The sequence below is a fragment of the Etheostoma cragini genome, chromosome 14 (assembly GCF_013103735.1).
Source record: "Etheostoma cragini isolate CJK2018 chromosome 14, CSU_Ecrag_1.0, whole genome shotgun sequence".
Classification (NCBI taxonomy): domain Eukaryota; kingdom Metazoa; phylum Chordata; class Actinopteri; order Perciformes; family Percidae; genus Etheostoma; species Etheostoma cragini.
The window spans coordinates 17690118-17704324 of NC_048420.1; the positions used below are offsets into that span (position 1 = coordinate 17690118).

The 14207-nt window shown below is 37.6% G+C and overlaps 2 protein-coding genes across 6 annotated transcripts in view; both read right to left on the reverse strand.

The window, feature by feature from the left end:
- The window catches only part of prrc2a (proline-rich coiled-coil 2A), a 36394-nt gene extending 31470 nt beyond the window's left edge, over positions 1-4924 (reverse strand). For 3 of the 4 annotated variants that reach the window (XR_004659224.1, XM_034891253.1, XM_034891251.1), the window contains exon 1: positions 4556-4877. The gene's annotated coding sequence lies outside the window, so the exon portion shown is untranslated. Of the gene's footprint in view, positions 1-4555 lie in introns of all 4 variants that reach the window. The other variant, XM_034891252.1, reaches the window with a different exon arrangement.
- Positions 4925-6208: 1284 nt separating this feature from the next.
- Positions 6209-13581, reverse strand: neu1 (neuraminidase 1). 2 transcript variants are annotated; one of them, XM_034891274.1, is made up of 7 exons: positions 13302-13581; positions 12447-12636; positions 10716-10978; positions 9271-9453; positions 8357-8576; positions 6849-7067; positions 6209-6722 (listed from the first exon to the last, which is right to left on the reverse strand). In XM_034891274.1, the coding sequence occupies exons 1-7, from the start codon at positions 13386-13388 to the stop codon at positions 6646-6648; spliced, it is 1239 nt and encodes a 412-aa protein (XP_034747165.1). In that variant the 5' UTR covers positions 13389-13581; the 3' UTR covers positions 6209-6645. The 2 variants fall into 2 exon arrangements, with proteins under 2 accessions (XP_034747165.1, XP_034747166.1); XM_034891275.1 differs by having other exon boundaries at positions 6209-6718; positions 6831-7067; positions 13302-13580.
- Between the last annotated feature and the right edge of the window lie 626 nt (positions 13582-14207).

Consider the following 14207-nt stretch of genomic DNA (forward strand, 5'->3'; position numbering starts at 1 on the left):
TCTTAATGCCTGCAACCAAAGAACTTCCTTAAGGACATTTTACAAGGACCCAGGGCATTTAACATACCAGTTGAAGACATTTTGGCTCAGCTTCAAAAGATATTATAGGTTCAACAACGTAACAAACTGAAGTATTCCGGTAAGTTTAAGTCACTTCTTGATTATGTAATTTTGCCAGAAGACTTTTTTTTTTCTTCTTAAAATAAGCCAATCTGTACATCTTAAAATAAATATGTTGGTACCATCCCAAGAATTGGACTTATTAAGTTACTTGCCCAATCTTTATATAATTATCATCAAACACTAGGCTACGTAAGCAACGGTATGCGTTTTAAGTATTAGACAAGTCAGATGTGTCGATGGACATTTCCATAAAACACATTATTTATAGTTGCTGTACAGTTTTCACAGGGCTCTGTCCTATGGAGTAGCATTATTTTTATTGAGATGAGAGTGCCTGTTCCATAATAACATACAAACTTATCAAAATAAAATAGTTATGTTAAGCCCAGTCAATTATAGGGCTGTAACAATATTCCAACTCCAGAGTTATCCTTCTCACCAAGATCCAACGCTACCACATCTTTAAATTACTATAAGTCCTTTTGGTGCTTTATTCCTGTTTTGTCTGGTAAATTTAGCTAACTGTATAGACGGCTAAAAATGAAAGAGGGGGAAACCGGTAACACTAACAGAGGTGAAGCTAACGTTATGAGTGGCCGCTGTTCTGACTCAGATGTCTGGGTCTGTTTCCCGACAGTTCAGTAAACTGCCGTTAGCACCCTTAGCACTGGAGTTAAGTGCTGATCGGGATGGTTGCTAGCTGGCTGGCTGGGGGCTGACTGTGGAATGGATGTGTCCGCGGACCAAGGCTGTTGTCACCTCTCATCATCTCCATCAGAAAAAATGTTGCATTACGTTTACTGAGGACCCCAACCCCCGCCCCTCAAAAAGAATCAAGGTTTGTATCAAATCCTGGGTCAAAAATTGTGAAAACACCCAAAGTTTGGTGTATCTGTGTTACAGCCTTAGTAAATAAAACACATTAAAGCCATTCTTGTACTTGGGTGTTGTTAAAGAGACAGCGCCATGTATTTGTCCCATCCATGTTGCTTACACTGTCTACCTACTACTGCCCTGTCCTCCTTACAGTCCGATTCTTATTTACACACAATGAAAGCTTAACCCTTGTGTTGTCTTCACGTCAAAATTGAAAATCAACACTTTTGATTCTTTTTTTCCAATGTTTGTCACTTTTGATGTTTTCAACACTATGTAACATTAACTTTTTCATTTTAGTTTTAAAGTTATTTTTGGATTTGATGGTCAATAAACCTTATTTATAGGAAATTATACCTAAGTTTTGAGTTAGAAAAGCAGAAATTAGGAATTATTTAGACAAAAATGAAAGGTAAGTATGTTGATGGATAATCCCAGACTGGAATATGTCATTTTTTACTCAATCCTAATTCAAAACAACTTCAATTGTTTTTTCAAATGCTATAAGATTGAATAAGAGATTTTAACCTGCCATGAGCTTTGTGTGGAATCAATAATTTTATTTTGGGTAATTAAAAAGAACATTGGTATAGAAAACAACATGAGGGTTAAGAGGGGGGTTTTAGGATTATCATGGTAGTTACAACATTTGTGCAATTTAGTAGAATACCACAACTTTTGATGAGGTGGGCAGGTGGATTAGTCTGGGATAGTCTATATCGTTTGCGTTCCACTTCCAGGAATGCCCCAATGCTAGGGCTGCACGATATGAGGAAAATATATAATTGTGATTATTTTGACTGATATTGCAATTGCTATATGATTCACAATATTGTTGGGAAAGATAGTTTTTGTATCATTGTTCTCATTGATAATTATTAACATTAAAACAAATTAAAATGATTATAGTGTATTTTTTGTTAGGATCTGAACCAAACAAAGATTTTGTTTCTGTAGTCTGTAGGATACGATTCGTAGGCAGGGACACCTCTGCAGCATCACAATGCTTTCCTTACATACATAACAATGGTTTGACACATATTTTTGCCCTTAACAAATATTGCGCCCCCTGCAATTTGGATATTGCACTAGACCATATTGCAATTTTGATACAATTGCAATTACTTGCAGCCCAGTATGTCCCCCTGGTGGAAATACCACCGATTTGTTTTTTTATTTCCTTTACCTTCTGCTGTCTTTGTGCTGGAATTTTAAATTCAGTGAATTCATGAGGACTATCAGTACTGATTAGATTAGTACTGGGATAACTTAATCATCCTTTAAAAAAAAAAAAAGGCATGTTATTTATACACAAAGTTTAGCTTGGGGAGTTTCAGCATTTAACCAGCATAAATACAGCTTAATATGAGCAGAACTAGTACAGTGCATGACTACATGCCTCATCACAGGAAACACTGTACAAATAAAGAAAAAATGAAACCATGGTCTCTATGGCAACACAATAAAAATGATATTCTTCAATGCCTTTCCTTGGCTCCATGGCAACTGCAATGCCTTTAGCTTGAACTCATTTTACCGTATATCAATAAAACACTGACATATGTCCAGTTGAGAGTGATTTGGCTGTATCCAGCAGGTTAAATACCTGCCCCTACTCCATGTAGTCCCACCAGGAAAAATTACTAAACACAGATGATTCTCCTCCTATCATTATGCTACAAATTACATTAGTAATTTCATTAACTTGCTTTGAATCAAGTGGCGAAAGGATGCAAGCTAATACAAATGGTTCATGACCAGAAGACCTATTTTTGAGCTCAACAAAGACTTCAGCAACAGTTATTTTGTTCTCCAAAATATTTGGACATGAATATTTAAATGGATGAAAAGGGTGAAATAATGGAAATCCTAAATCCTGACCGCTCCGTCAGCATGCCTGAATAACAAGTCTACCCTAATAGAGGACTGCAACAAGGCCCATACAGGAGTGTCACTGTGTTTAGCCAAACCAACAGATCAAAAGAGGGATGAATATTAAACCACAATCGAAACGATGTTGTAAGACTCAAATGTAAAGCCAACTGCCTTCTATTGCTCACTGGTAATCTTCATAATGACAAGAGGCGTGATGTCTGCAATACACACATCACTGACGAAAATAAATACCCAAAACAACAGAAGGAATACCATGTACCAGCAGCACAGCACCATGCCTCAATAGCCAGATGAGATTACAAAATTAGGTCGTAGGATAGCTAGTCAACTAAATGTTGTATGGGGATTAACGGGGGCCAGCAGTTAAATTACACTTAAGTTATAAAAAATAGACTTAAGTTAACCAAATCAAACCAATTTAAAACAAATTAAAGAATTATTAAAATGCAAGGGTGTAGGCGTCAGTGTAGTCAGTGGTGTAAATGTGCATGATTGATATGTGTGTTTGAGTGTGTGTTAAGGTGCCGACAAAGTATGTTGTTAAAAAAATTTAAAAATAATAATAATAATAATAATAAAACAACAAAACCAACGGATGATAATAGGGAGCTGAAACTGCAGTAACCGCAAGGCAGGCGGAGAGAGATCAGAGTCACACAAGCCATAACTGCAGCAATGTAACGTTATACCACAAAGGGACCTTGTAAAGTAACCGATAACCACGATAATAATTGGTAGCAATTAGGATCAAATATATAAACCACAAATTGATGAAGCTACAGACGCATGTAGATATATTTTTTGCACTGCTAACTAACGTTAGCTGGCTAACGCAGGGCCTCAGTGTTGGCGTTGGGAGGGGGACTGCGTTGATGTTTCATAATGCATCCCTTGCGGTAACCTCAATTCTGTGAGGTGCTATGTTTTGAATCACACACCATACACCACGACTGGACGTTTTCATCGAAATGAATAAGCTTTTCTATTTGTTGTAGAAGGTACAGGACAACGCAGAAAAACAGATCTTATTGGGAGAACAAAACAAAATGGCGGTGGGGACAGGCCCGGTGCACATTAACGTTAATATTACCGGTTGTGTAGCATAACTTGGTTCAAACGAAGTCAATTTGCCACCATACAGCTACTTTTACAATATATAATTGCAATATAGGCAATTTAATGTCAGTTGTTTTGAAAAATTCACCACACAAATAGCGTTAAACACCAGTTTCAACTAACGTCAGTGTATCGCAGACTGACAGTGTGTTAGCTACCTAGCTCAAAGCTACACAGTAACGTGTATCCGCTAACATTAACCGTTAGCTACGCACAGGGATCACTGGCAAACAATTATATATTTAAACAACAAGCTAACTTAGTAGCCAGTTTCACCAGAAAAATGTATGTATGTACCGTTATGGCTATTCACAAAACTATAACTATCATTTGATATGACAAACGTTAGCTAACCACTTAGCCAAGCTAGGCTATAAGTCAACAACCAACAGTGCCTTTCCAAAAAAATTAAAGACTGCCCCTTTACAAACATCCTCTCGGGTAAGTTAACTCGATGCCCAACAACAATGGTCATAATGTCTAATCAGTATAATGTAACTAATCGGTGTTTGCATACGAAATGCAACATGTTCCGGCCACTGACCTGGTCTTGTCCCGACTTGTCTCGAGGTTGTATCGCAGAATGAGGTTAGCTTACGGTATGCTATCGTTTAGCTTTCTAGCAAGTGACCCAGCTAGCGTAGCTAAGCAACGTTATCCTCCTGCATAGTCAAACACATTAAGCTAGGTCTTTGCCGTAGATCGCAGCAACTAGCTATGAGTAGTAACGTTATGTAAAGAAGGTGTTCGGCTTACTTGCACTCCTTTTCTTTTAATTCCAAAAATAAATGAAAAGGGGGAAAAGAAAATTGTAATACTGGACTCGATCCGTCACCTAAAGAGCCGTCAACGGCTACTGGGTAATTTTGTGAGATGGAAGCCGTTTGGGAACTCAACAATGATTTTCAAAGGGGGGTCCGGGAAAAGTTTCAGATTCATTCATTTAAGTTATGATGATCTAAAAACATGTTTTTACAACAAGCTTCAAAACTCCACATTTCGACTAGTATTTGGCATTCCTGGGGACCTGGTTATTTTTAATAATTGTGGAGGTTGTCTGATATTAATCCGGTGCGAATCTGCCATGTCTGTAATTTGTCATATTTCGCCAAACACAGAAATTCTGTGATAATAATAATCCAGTGTGAATCGGATCTCTGTGATTTGGGGCCATATTGGCTGTGTTGGCAATTATTAATTAAAGTTTTGTCAGAGCCATGACATATGTAAGGTAATAATGTCAGTAAATTAAAGTAAATACATGTTCTATCACATGAAATAACTAAGACTATAGAAGTGTTGAAAACAAACAAACAATGGGCCACATTAATTTATTCCAAGGGACATACATATAAGGGGTCCTTGGCAAAAAAGGATGGAGAACCTCTGCAGTACAGTAAGAACAAATGTGACCCTTTATTTTTTTTAAATGCTTTAGAATAGAATAATACTCATGAGCACATGGATTAAGTATGAAGATGAGTTTTAATGTGATACAAAGAGGGTATCTCAGGTCACATATAATGGTAGTCTATATCCTTTCTCTATATCCTATATCCAATTCTAATTGGCTGCAGGGTGTCCATTAAAAAGTTAATAAAAATGTTCTGGTGAAACGGACAGTTTACTGTTCCAAATTCATGTGCTACATTAAATGAAAAAGAAACTCTGAATATGTTATTTCCAACACTGAGTGTGGAAGTAGCATTTGTTGCTGACCATTTTGCAGGGTCTTTGATGAGAAAATCTGTGGAATTATGCCATTTGTTGCTGCTAAGGAAGACAATTCTAAAATGTCTTTGACTAAATCATGAATGACACTGCAAATCAGCTTGGCTGTGCCCACAATTGTTAGAAATCATTTATTTATCTTATAGATTATACAGATTAGATAGATTTTCTGCATGAAAACAATGTACTGTAACCCTGTGCAGAATGCTGGTAATACAGGACATTCATGAATTTGATATCCAAATCTGAGTAGAGAAGAGTTCAGACTGATTACAAAATATCAGAATACATTCTGCACACATGCAAACGATACTTTGGCTACGTTATGTACTTACCACTCTCACACACAATCTCTTTCTCTCTCTCACCACCCCACTCCCCGTACGTACGTACGCGCACACACACACACACACACACACACACACACACACACACACACACACACACACACACACACACACACACACACACACACACACACACACACACACACATTTATGGAAGACTGAGTAAAAATATGTAAAAATTAGGTATTCAACTTCAAAACAGATATTTCCATGACAATATCATTGGAAACTACTGTATTTGGGCTGAAATTGAATTTTAAACATTTAACTGTCCCTTGCTTGGTCATATATTTTTTGTCTATGAACAAGAAAAATCACAAAATATTGTGGCTGTGCAATTTTTTTGAGCGAAAACAAAGTTTTGATAAATTATCCCAACACATAAAAGTGGACATCAGACTTGCGACTTCATCAAGTGTGGGAAATATGAGAAGAGGAAGATAAAATAAGGAGGACACTTTAGGTCATCCCCAGTCGAAAACTGCTGGACATTCATGGTGCTGAATTGAAAGGTGCCTCCCATTTTCAATTCCACAAAGTGAGTTTAAAAAGTCTTTTATTTTCTTCCTGAGAAAGTTGTGGGAGTATGCAACAGTTTCCTGTTTCCCTTTCCCTCCAAACATTTAAATCTGTGAGACAAACACAGGTTAAAATTAAAACAGGGGTCAAACTAACACTATAGATATCAGTTATCATGCATCGTACCTGTTCACGTTAATGACTTGATGCTCGTCCCCTTACCTCCCTCTCACATGCTTTACCGTCCACCAAACAGGTGGATCTTGGCAAACGAGACTGTCTCGTCATAGTCCCTGTGGCCCTTCTCATAGATGACAAAGATGTACTTCCGGTCCTCTGGAGAGCCGCTGTTCAGTGATGTGATGCTGGAGTAGCCACTTGGACCGGCCCATATCTGCACAGCTTCTTTCACCCAAGAGTTGCCATCAGTCAGCGACCAACGTAAGGTCAGGTTAACTCCTAAGGGGGGCCGAGGCAACCAGTTAGTATGATGTACTGATGATGATAAAAGTAACAAGTTACTTTCTATGTCAAGTGCTCATATTATGCTTATTTTTAGGTTCATAATTGTATTTAAAAGGCTTTATCAGAATGGAGCGTAAATTCTTTAAGGAAGACTTCAAAAACTTAAATCAATTAAATCTTCCTAAAACATTTCAGCTGGTTAGAGGTGTTCACTTTTCAGTTAAACGAATAAGAATAAGCTATGAACTTGACGAGCCAATCACATCATTACATCTCTGCTTTAAATCTGTTTCTCTCTCTCTGCTGCAGTCAACTGTCATTTCAGGCAAGCGCATAACCCTCCTCCTCCCCTTCTGTCTCCAGTCATCATCACCCATGGCACCCTGGGTCTTCCTCCGGCAGACTGCTCCCGTCGACTCCTTTGGTCCGAACTTTGGGCTTGTTTACTACCATTACAAGTGTCTAGACTCCATCGGGGGGATCTTGTTTCTCTACCCCTCTAAAAAAATATTTTATAACAAAAGAGTATAATCTCCAAAGCCTATTTATAATTCATATTTCATATGCATAAGTATAATAAATCTTTGCAACAAAGTCTCTCCTGATTAGATTAAAAGGTTTATGTGGTTTCATTTTCCAAATATATTTTTGTTGTACTGCACATTGTTGCAGCTCCTTTTCTCACCCTTTGTGTTGAGCTCTCTGTTTTAGCTACAGAGTGAGTCATCTCACTTCTGTCCCATCTCTGTTGGGAGTCGCACATGCGAAGTAGCTAGGGAAGGACTACTACCCAGTCAGAAGCAGAGTATGAGGGGCGAGTATTATAACGTGTTGTAAAGTGACGCACTTTTGTCACGGAAGTAAAGGCTGGGCTACAATAGAGCTGCTTGGAGCAGTTTGTGAACAGAGTTTTCTGTGGGAGATGGTAAGTCCCTTTGGGTGGACTTTGGGCAGAAAAAAGATGCATAACACAATAGAGGAAAAGGAAAAAGCCATATTTAAAGATTTGGTTATAAAATATGATGCGTGGTTACAGATTACAGTACCCAACAGCATTTAAAAATCAAAAAATTCACATTAACCAATTATTTAACATCTTTGCCAATCATACATTCTGAGGAAGTGGTCATTATATACAACAAATACTGTTAGTACATATTGCTGATAATTCATCAGAACATTATTATTATTATTTTTTTTTTAAAGAATAGCATTGATATGTTTACTTCCACCATTGACCATCAGTGACAAAAGTCAGGAAGGAAGAAGAGAGCGGTTCTTACGGTGTTGCTCATTTGAGGGGTTGGTGAAGTATAGCACTCCGTCTTTCTGCAGAGCTCCAGCTGCTACTGCAGGATCCACCAGCTCGTAGTCAAAGAAGAGATCGTCTACAGGCAAGGACAATCCACCATCACGGCTGCGTACCACGATGCGACACCGACAGTGGTAGTTGTTCTGGTTCCTCACGTTGATGACGATGCTGCCGTCCGTCATCTCAACTGGCTGCAGAGGAACGGAAAAGGTTTAGCTTGACAATATGGAATGCTCTCACAAGCTAATATTTGATTAATTATGACACCTTTGTATCATTGCAGTTAAGGCATCACACAATGGTTAAGATAACTGCCAGTTTTTTTTATTTTATTAATATACATTTTACAGCTGCATTTCTTTTGGCCCCTAGAGGGCAGAAGAACACCACAAAAGGCAAACAGCTAATCTGCACTATTAAGAGTTGTCACACATCCGCCAGACACAATGCAACACATTAGCATTCATTAGGAGTCATATATTCGTCAAATTTGAGTGTTGCAATCTTGCAGCTTTGTAAGGTTTTTATTTCTCCTCTAACTCTATTTCCTCTTTTAACTGCTAGAACTTTTCTTTAACTAGTTGCTTACTTTATCTGTCTGCTGTTTGGTGCCGGACAAGCAGCGTACAGGGGTTTTATCACATACATTAATCCTTTTTTTATATTCACAAATGCTTGCCACTGGAAAATGTATTAATAAGAGCACTGTAAGAAGTAATAAGCACTTTTTGTTGTAAAAAAGATTTATCTTAATGAAGGAGAAACATTGTTTTTCTTCTGCTTCGTATTAAAATGCCACACAAAGCACCGCTAAATAACCCTACAGTGAGCTGTCAAAAAAGATATGACTATCCTGGCGTAATTCCCAAATGGCAGTAAATGTACCTGGCACTCGTCAGGGTTGAAGTCCTGTGGTTGCTTCCTCTGGTTGTAAGGGATGCTTTTCAGCGCGGCGCCGTTGTACCAGTTACGTCCGTGGTCATCACTCAGGATGCAGAAAACTCCATCTCCCTCCAATGTCCCATGACCACACACCACCAACCTCCCCTTAGCTGGGTTGTAGCGCTTCTGTAGTGCAAAGACACACAAAATATTGAATGTAAACAACGCACACAATAAACAATGATGCAACCATGATTCTAAAACACAAACATCTAATTTAGAAAATAAGATAAGCGTTTATTGCAGCAATACAATGGCAGAAATAAGTACAGAATAAAGAGAAAGTACAAAATAAATAATTAGAAATATATAAAATAAGAATAGAAACTAGAACATTGTAAGGCAAGATTGACATTGTCGGCATAGTACAGCATTGAAGGTATACCAGAACATTTACAACATGATTAAGTAACGAGATTATGTGTTTGTCTTTATTGATATAGAAATATTATATAGCTTATAATGTAATGAAAGATTATAATATATTCAAACTGACAAAAATAACAAAATATCCTCTACTTCCAGTATATCTGTGTCCATTGTTTCCTTGTTGGTTAGTTTCAACGTGGGACTGCTGTTCCTCTTGTGGATACAGTTGTAGATTGGCATATTTTGTTTTGACAAATTGTGCCAACAATATACTCAAACTATATACTACTATACTTCAAAAAACGGCTACTTCTACATTAAGAGCCGATAAATGCTGCTGTCATTAAAAGCACAATAACCACAGCAATAAGCAAAGTTACCACTGTGATTATTGAAGTAAATTACTTCAGACCTGTACATAAAAAAGTGTGTTATACTAGAACTAAGATAGTTTTGACTCCTTAATTTGGACAGACTTATGTAGTTCAATATACACTTCTTCTCATTCATCACTTAGTTGTGAGTAACCACTGCAACAACAGATGATCACAATATCCCTGCAGGGAATAGATCAAGTTTTTTGCCTTTAAAAAGGTCCCATGGCATGAACATTTCACTTTGTGAGTTTTTTTTACATTAATATGTGTTCCCCCAGCCTCCCTATGGTCCCCCAGGCTAGAAATGGTGATAGGTGTAATCCAAGCCCTGGGTATCCTGCTCTGCCTTTGAGAAAATAAAAGCTCAGATGGGCCGATTTAGAATCTTGCCCTTATGACCTCATAAGGTCTATATAAAAGCATCCAAAGTGCACCATGTCATGGGACCTTTAACACCTCACTTTAACAACTATAATCATCCCTAGTACATGACGTGAAGACCTGTCAGTAGCTCATGATCACGATAAATCCAATGTGACATGAACGCAGCATGGAGGTAATTTTGCTTAAATTCGATCTCACTTTGCAACTAGAAAGCAGCTCAGCCACAGATTCATACATCATGTTGTTTTGTTCTCAGACCTGGATGCCGAATCCCGGCCCAGGAGCAAAGTTTTTCACTCCGAGCTGGACCGAGAGGTTTCTGGGCGGGCTCCAGCTGAGCCCGTCGTCCATGCTCTCTACCATCATGGTGCTGGACGGATGGCACTGGTACAGGTGGAAGCAGAGTGAGTAAACCAGAATCACCGAGCCCACTTCCTCGTCCACCACTACCGAGCCCAGGTTCAGGCCATCCGGCTTCGTTCCATCATCGACTATAAAGGTGGTCGGGGACCAGGTGGCTCCTGGAGTGACAGAGGAAGGAATTCAGTAATTGTACTATTTATTATATACAAAGAAACAAAAAAAACCTTTCTAAAGGTATTTTGGTTCCTCAACTTACCACTCATAGACCACAAGCCACAACATCAGTTTTTAACCTCAAATTCTGTTCTGTCTGCGTTATGATTCCTGCTTCAACCCATTTCTTTACAGCAATCAATGTGTATCTATTCAGAGAATAATAGTTCTCTCATCAAACAAATGTGTTATTTTTAGTGTTGCAAAAAGCAGAGATTAAAATGTGTACAGGTGTTGGGCGCAAGGAGGGATCAGTTGGTAGAGTGGGCGCCCATATATGGAGGTTTACTCCTCGACGCAGCGGGCCTGGGTTTGACTCCAACCTGCAGCCCTTTGCTGACTGTCATTCCCCCTCTCTCTCCCCTTTCAATTCTTAAGCTTTCCTGTCGAGTAAAGGCCTAAAATGCCCCCAAAAATATATATCTTTAGAGAAAATAACAACAAAAAATATGTACAGGTGTAAAATCCTTTAAAATGTGCCCCTAAAATATTATTTTCATTTATACATCAGTTTGGATAACAGCATAAATGTAAATATATGATGTTTTCGTCTTGATGCTTTTGTGAGTTTTATACTCTGGTCCAGAAGAAAGTTCATTTTAACAGTTGGAATGACAAACATAAACTTTAACCCTACTGTATGTAATCAGATGTATGTTCTAGGCTGAAGGTTTTGTACTGCCTAAAATGTGTCAGTAAGAAATAGAATCAACTGTCAAGAACAGAAAGCTGGCAACACATTGGTGGGCAAATTCATATTCTTCTTTACTAACATTGATCAAACATTTTCTGATTTAAATCACAGTTTTGACAATTTTAGACTGCATTTTATTTAGGTAAATGTGTACCACGTAACTACCACGTAATACTCAAAGTAAAGTTATGAATACAAAAATTGTTTATCTGTACTGAAAATTGTTAATAAGTGGATCTCAAATGATAATTAGCCCAAATTATAATAATACAGACATTTTACAGTCTGTGCACGTTCTCTGTAGTCATGAAGGAGGTTTGAAAGTTTCTCAATTGTGCTCATTGTTGACCTTGGAAATAACGATTTTTAAAAACAATTCTTGTAAAATGCTCTACTTCCTTGTTTTGCCCACTAAGCTAAACTTCATCCAAGCTCTGGAAAAAGACAAGACCCACAAGATCTTGTTATAGTTGTTTTTTAGATTTATTTTTGTTTCTATACTTTTGTGTTTGTCTTTTTTGTGACACATTTGATAATAACCAACTTATTTAATGATATAATAAAACAAAATTCTGTGTATTCATTAACTTAAAGTTGTGACTTGTCTTGCCCTGTTTGACTCTTTATATATGTGTGTGTGTGTGTGTGTGTGTGTGTGTGTGTGTGTGTTGTCTGTATATCTGAATGTTTCTGATTACAGGACTTCTGGTCATTCTTGCCTTTGTCTATGGATCGCCGCATTGCAAGGAACTTTGCTCCCTCGTCACTGGCCGTCGACTTCCTGGCCTCCGAGAAGGCCAGCAGGCTTCCTTTGGAGGTGAAGGTGAGCAGAGGGATCCTATAGGTGCTCACCTCTCCCTGGGCTCCGCTCACCCACAGCAGCTTCTCTTCATACAGCACAGGGTCAATCTGGACATCAAAGAAAGACAAGACAGGACAGGACAATGAAGAGAGGCTGACTAAGAGAAAGTAAGAGAGTTCAAATATCTGCTGAAAAAAAAAAACAGAATATCTGCAGGATGCAACAACTATCAGGTGACAAGCAGGTGATGATCACACTTTCACTTCACTTTCACTATTTATGAAAGAAAATTGTCAGAAAGGCATTTTCGCTGCATCAAGACCAGATATCACAACAAAACACATTAAATAAGAACACATCTGCAATCATCGGCCTGAGAGAAAAAACACCTGCCAATTATTACCATGCCATTCACTCTGTTAAGAGCTACAGAAATTCAAGGCACAGCACACATCAAAACATACACACTTTATTACATTAAAAAGCCTGTCTCACTATACGATTTGTAAAGAAACAACAATCAAAAACAAGCCAGCAGCTATCTGAGTCAGTGCCTCTCTATCCTTCTGTCTATCTTCCAGGAGTTGCCCATTGATCAGTTTACTTATTAGTTAATTTTAGTGAGTGTGTTTGCTTACACAGCTGAACCTCCTTCAAGAAGGAATAGAACGGAGCTTCGTTGAATAGAGTAGAACGGAGCAACATTTGTACGTACAGCATGGCAACTACATTATGTTGTCACGTATTTTCTAAGAAATTAAGTTTACTGTACCTGTTCAGGGCTTAAGGTACAAACACAGAGAGACAACACAGCGGAGAGGAGTAAGGACTGTGAAGCGAGCCGACTTCCTGTCTTCATGTTAGATTGAAATCCTGAAACCTTCTTCTTTATTCCGACAGATAAATATCAATAAATTACAGATGACGAATTTAAATAAATTAAAAAATAATAAAAGCGGGCAGAGAGATAAAAGGAGGACATGCTCTGTTCGAGCCTTTCTTTTGCTATCTATGGTCCGACCTCATCTACAAAACTGTAGCATCTAGCTAGTAAGTCATGTGACCAAAGTGGGTGATCACATGATATCGTCACGCATCAAAGTAAAAGAGGAAGTGAATAAGTGATTCAAAAATGTAAAGCATTTCTCAATATTTGATAGTAAAATAATAAATCATATAGACAATCCAGCAGTACAATTACATTTCGTCTTTATTTACCGTTATTGCATTTATTTATTTATTTATTTATTTATTTATCATAATTGTAGTTTACATATTCTATTTTTTTTTCTCTTTTACTGTTCTTGTCCTTCATATTATTTATGTCAAATGTAAATATAATTGTCATTTACACTGTTCTATACTGTTTGTCATAACACATATAAAAATGTACTTATTTATGTATGACAATAAAGCATTTGTAAAGGAAGAGTTGTTTGATTTGTCTTTTGAGCAGTTGTAATGTATTCAGTCTACTTATTGTTTATAAAGCATTTGATGATTTTGTTTTTAGTTAATTATAAATAGTTATATTGGCTTTCATGAAAATTTTAAATGACGCTTGTAAGCACAATCATATACCATATAAAGCTGCTGATGATGTTTCAATGTTTGTTGTTATATTTCAAAAAAATAACAATTTAAAAAAAAGACCTTGCAATACAATTTTAAATCTATG

What these genes read in the sequence shown, in the direction of transcription:
- neu1 (XM_034891274.1), bottom strand. Translation starts at nt 13,388, where the DNA reads ATGAAGACAGGAAGTCGGCTCGCTTCACAGTCCTTACTCCTCTCCGCT. An exon ending in GCGGCGATCCATAGACAAAG is followed by an intron (nt 10,979 to 12,446) that starts GCAAGAATGACC and finishes CTGTCACTCCAG; the next exon opens with GAGCCACCTGGTCCCCGACC. An exon ending in GGCCGGGATTCGGCATCCAG is followed by an intron (nt 9,454 to 10,715) that starts GTCTGAGAACAA and finishes TTTGCACTACAG; the next exon opens with AAGCGCTACAACCCAGCTAA.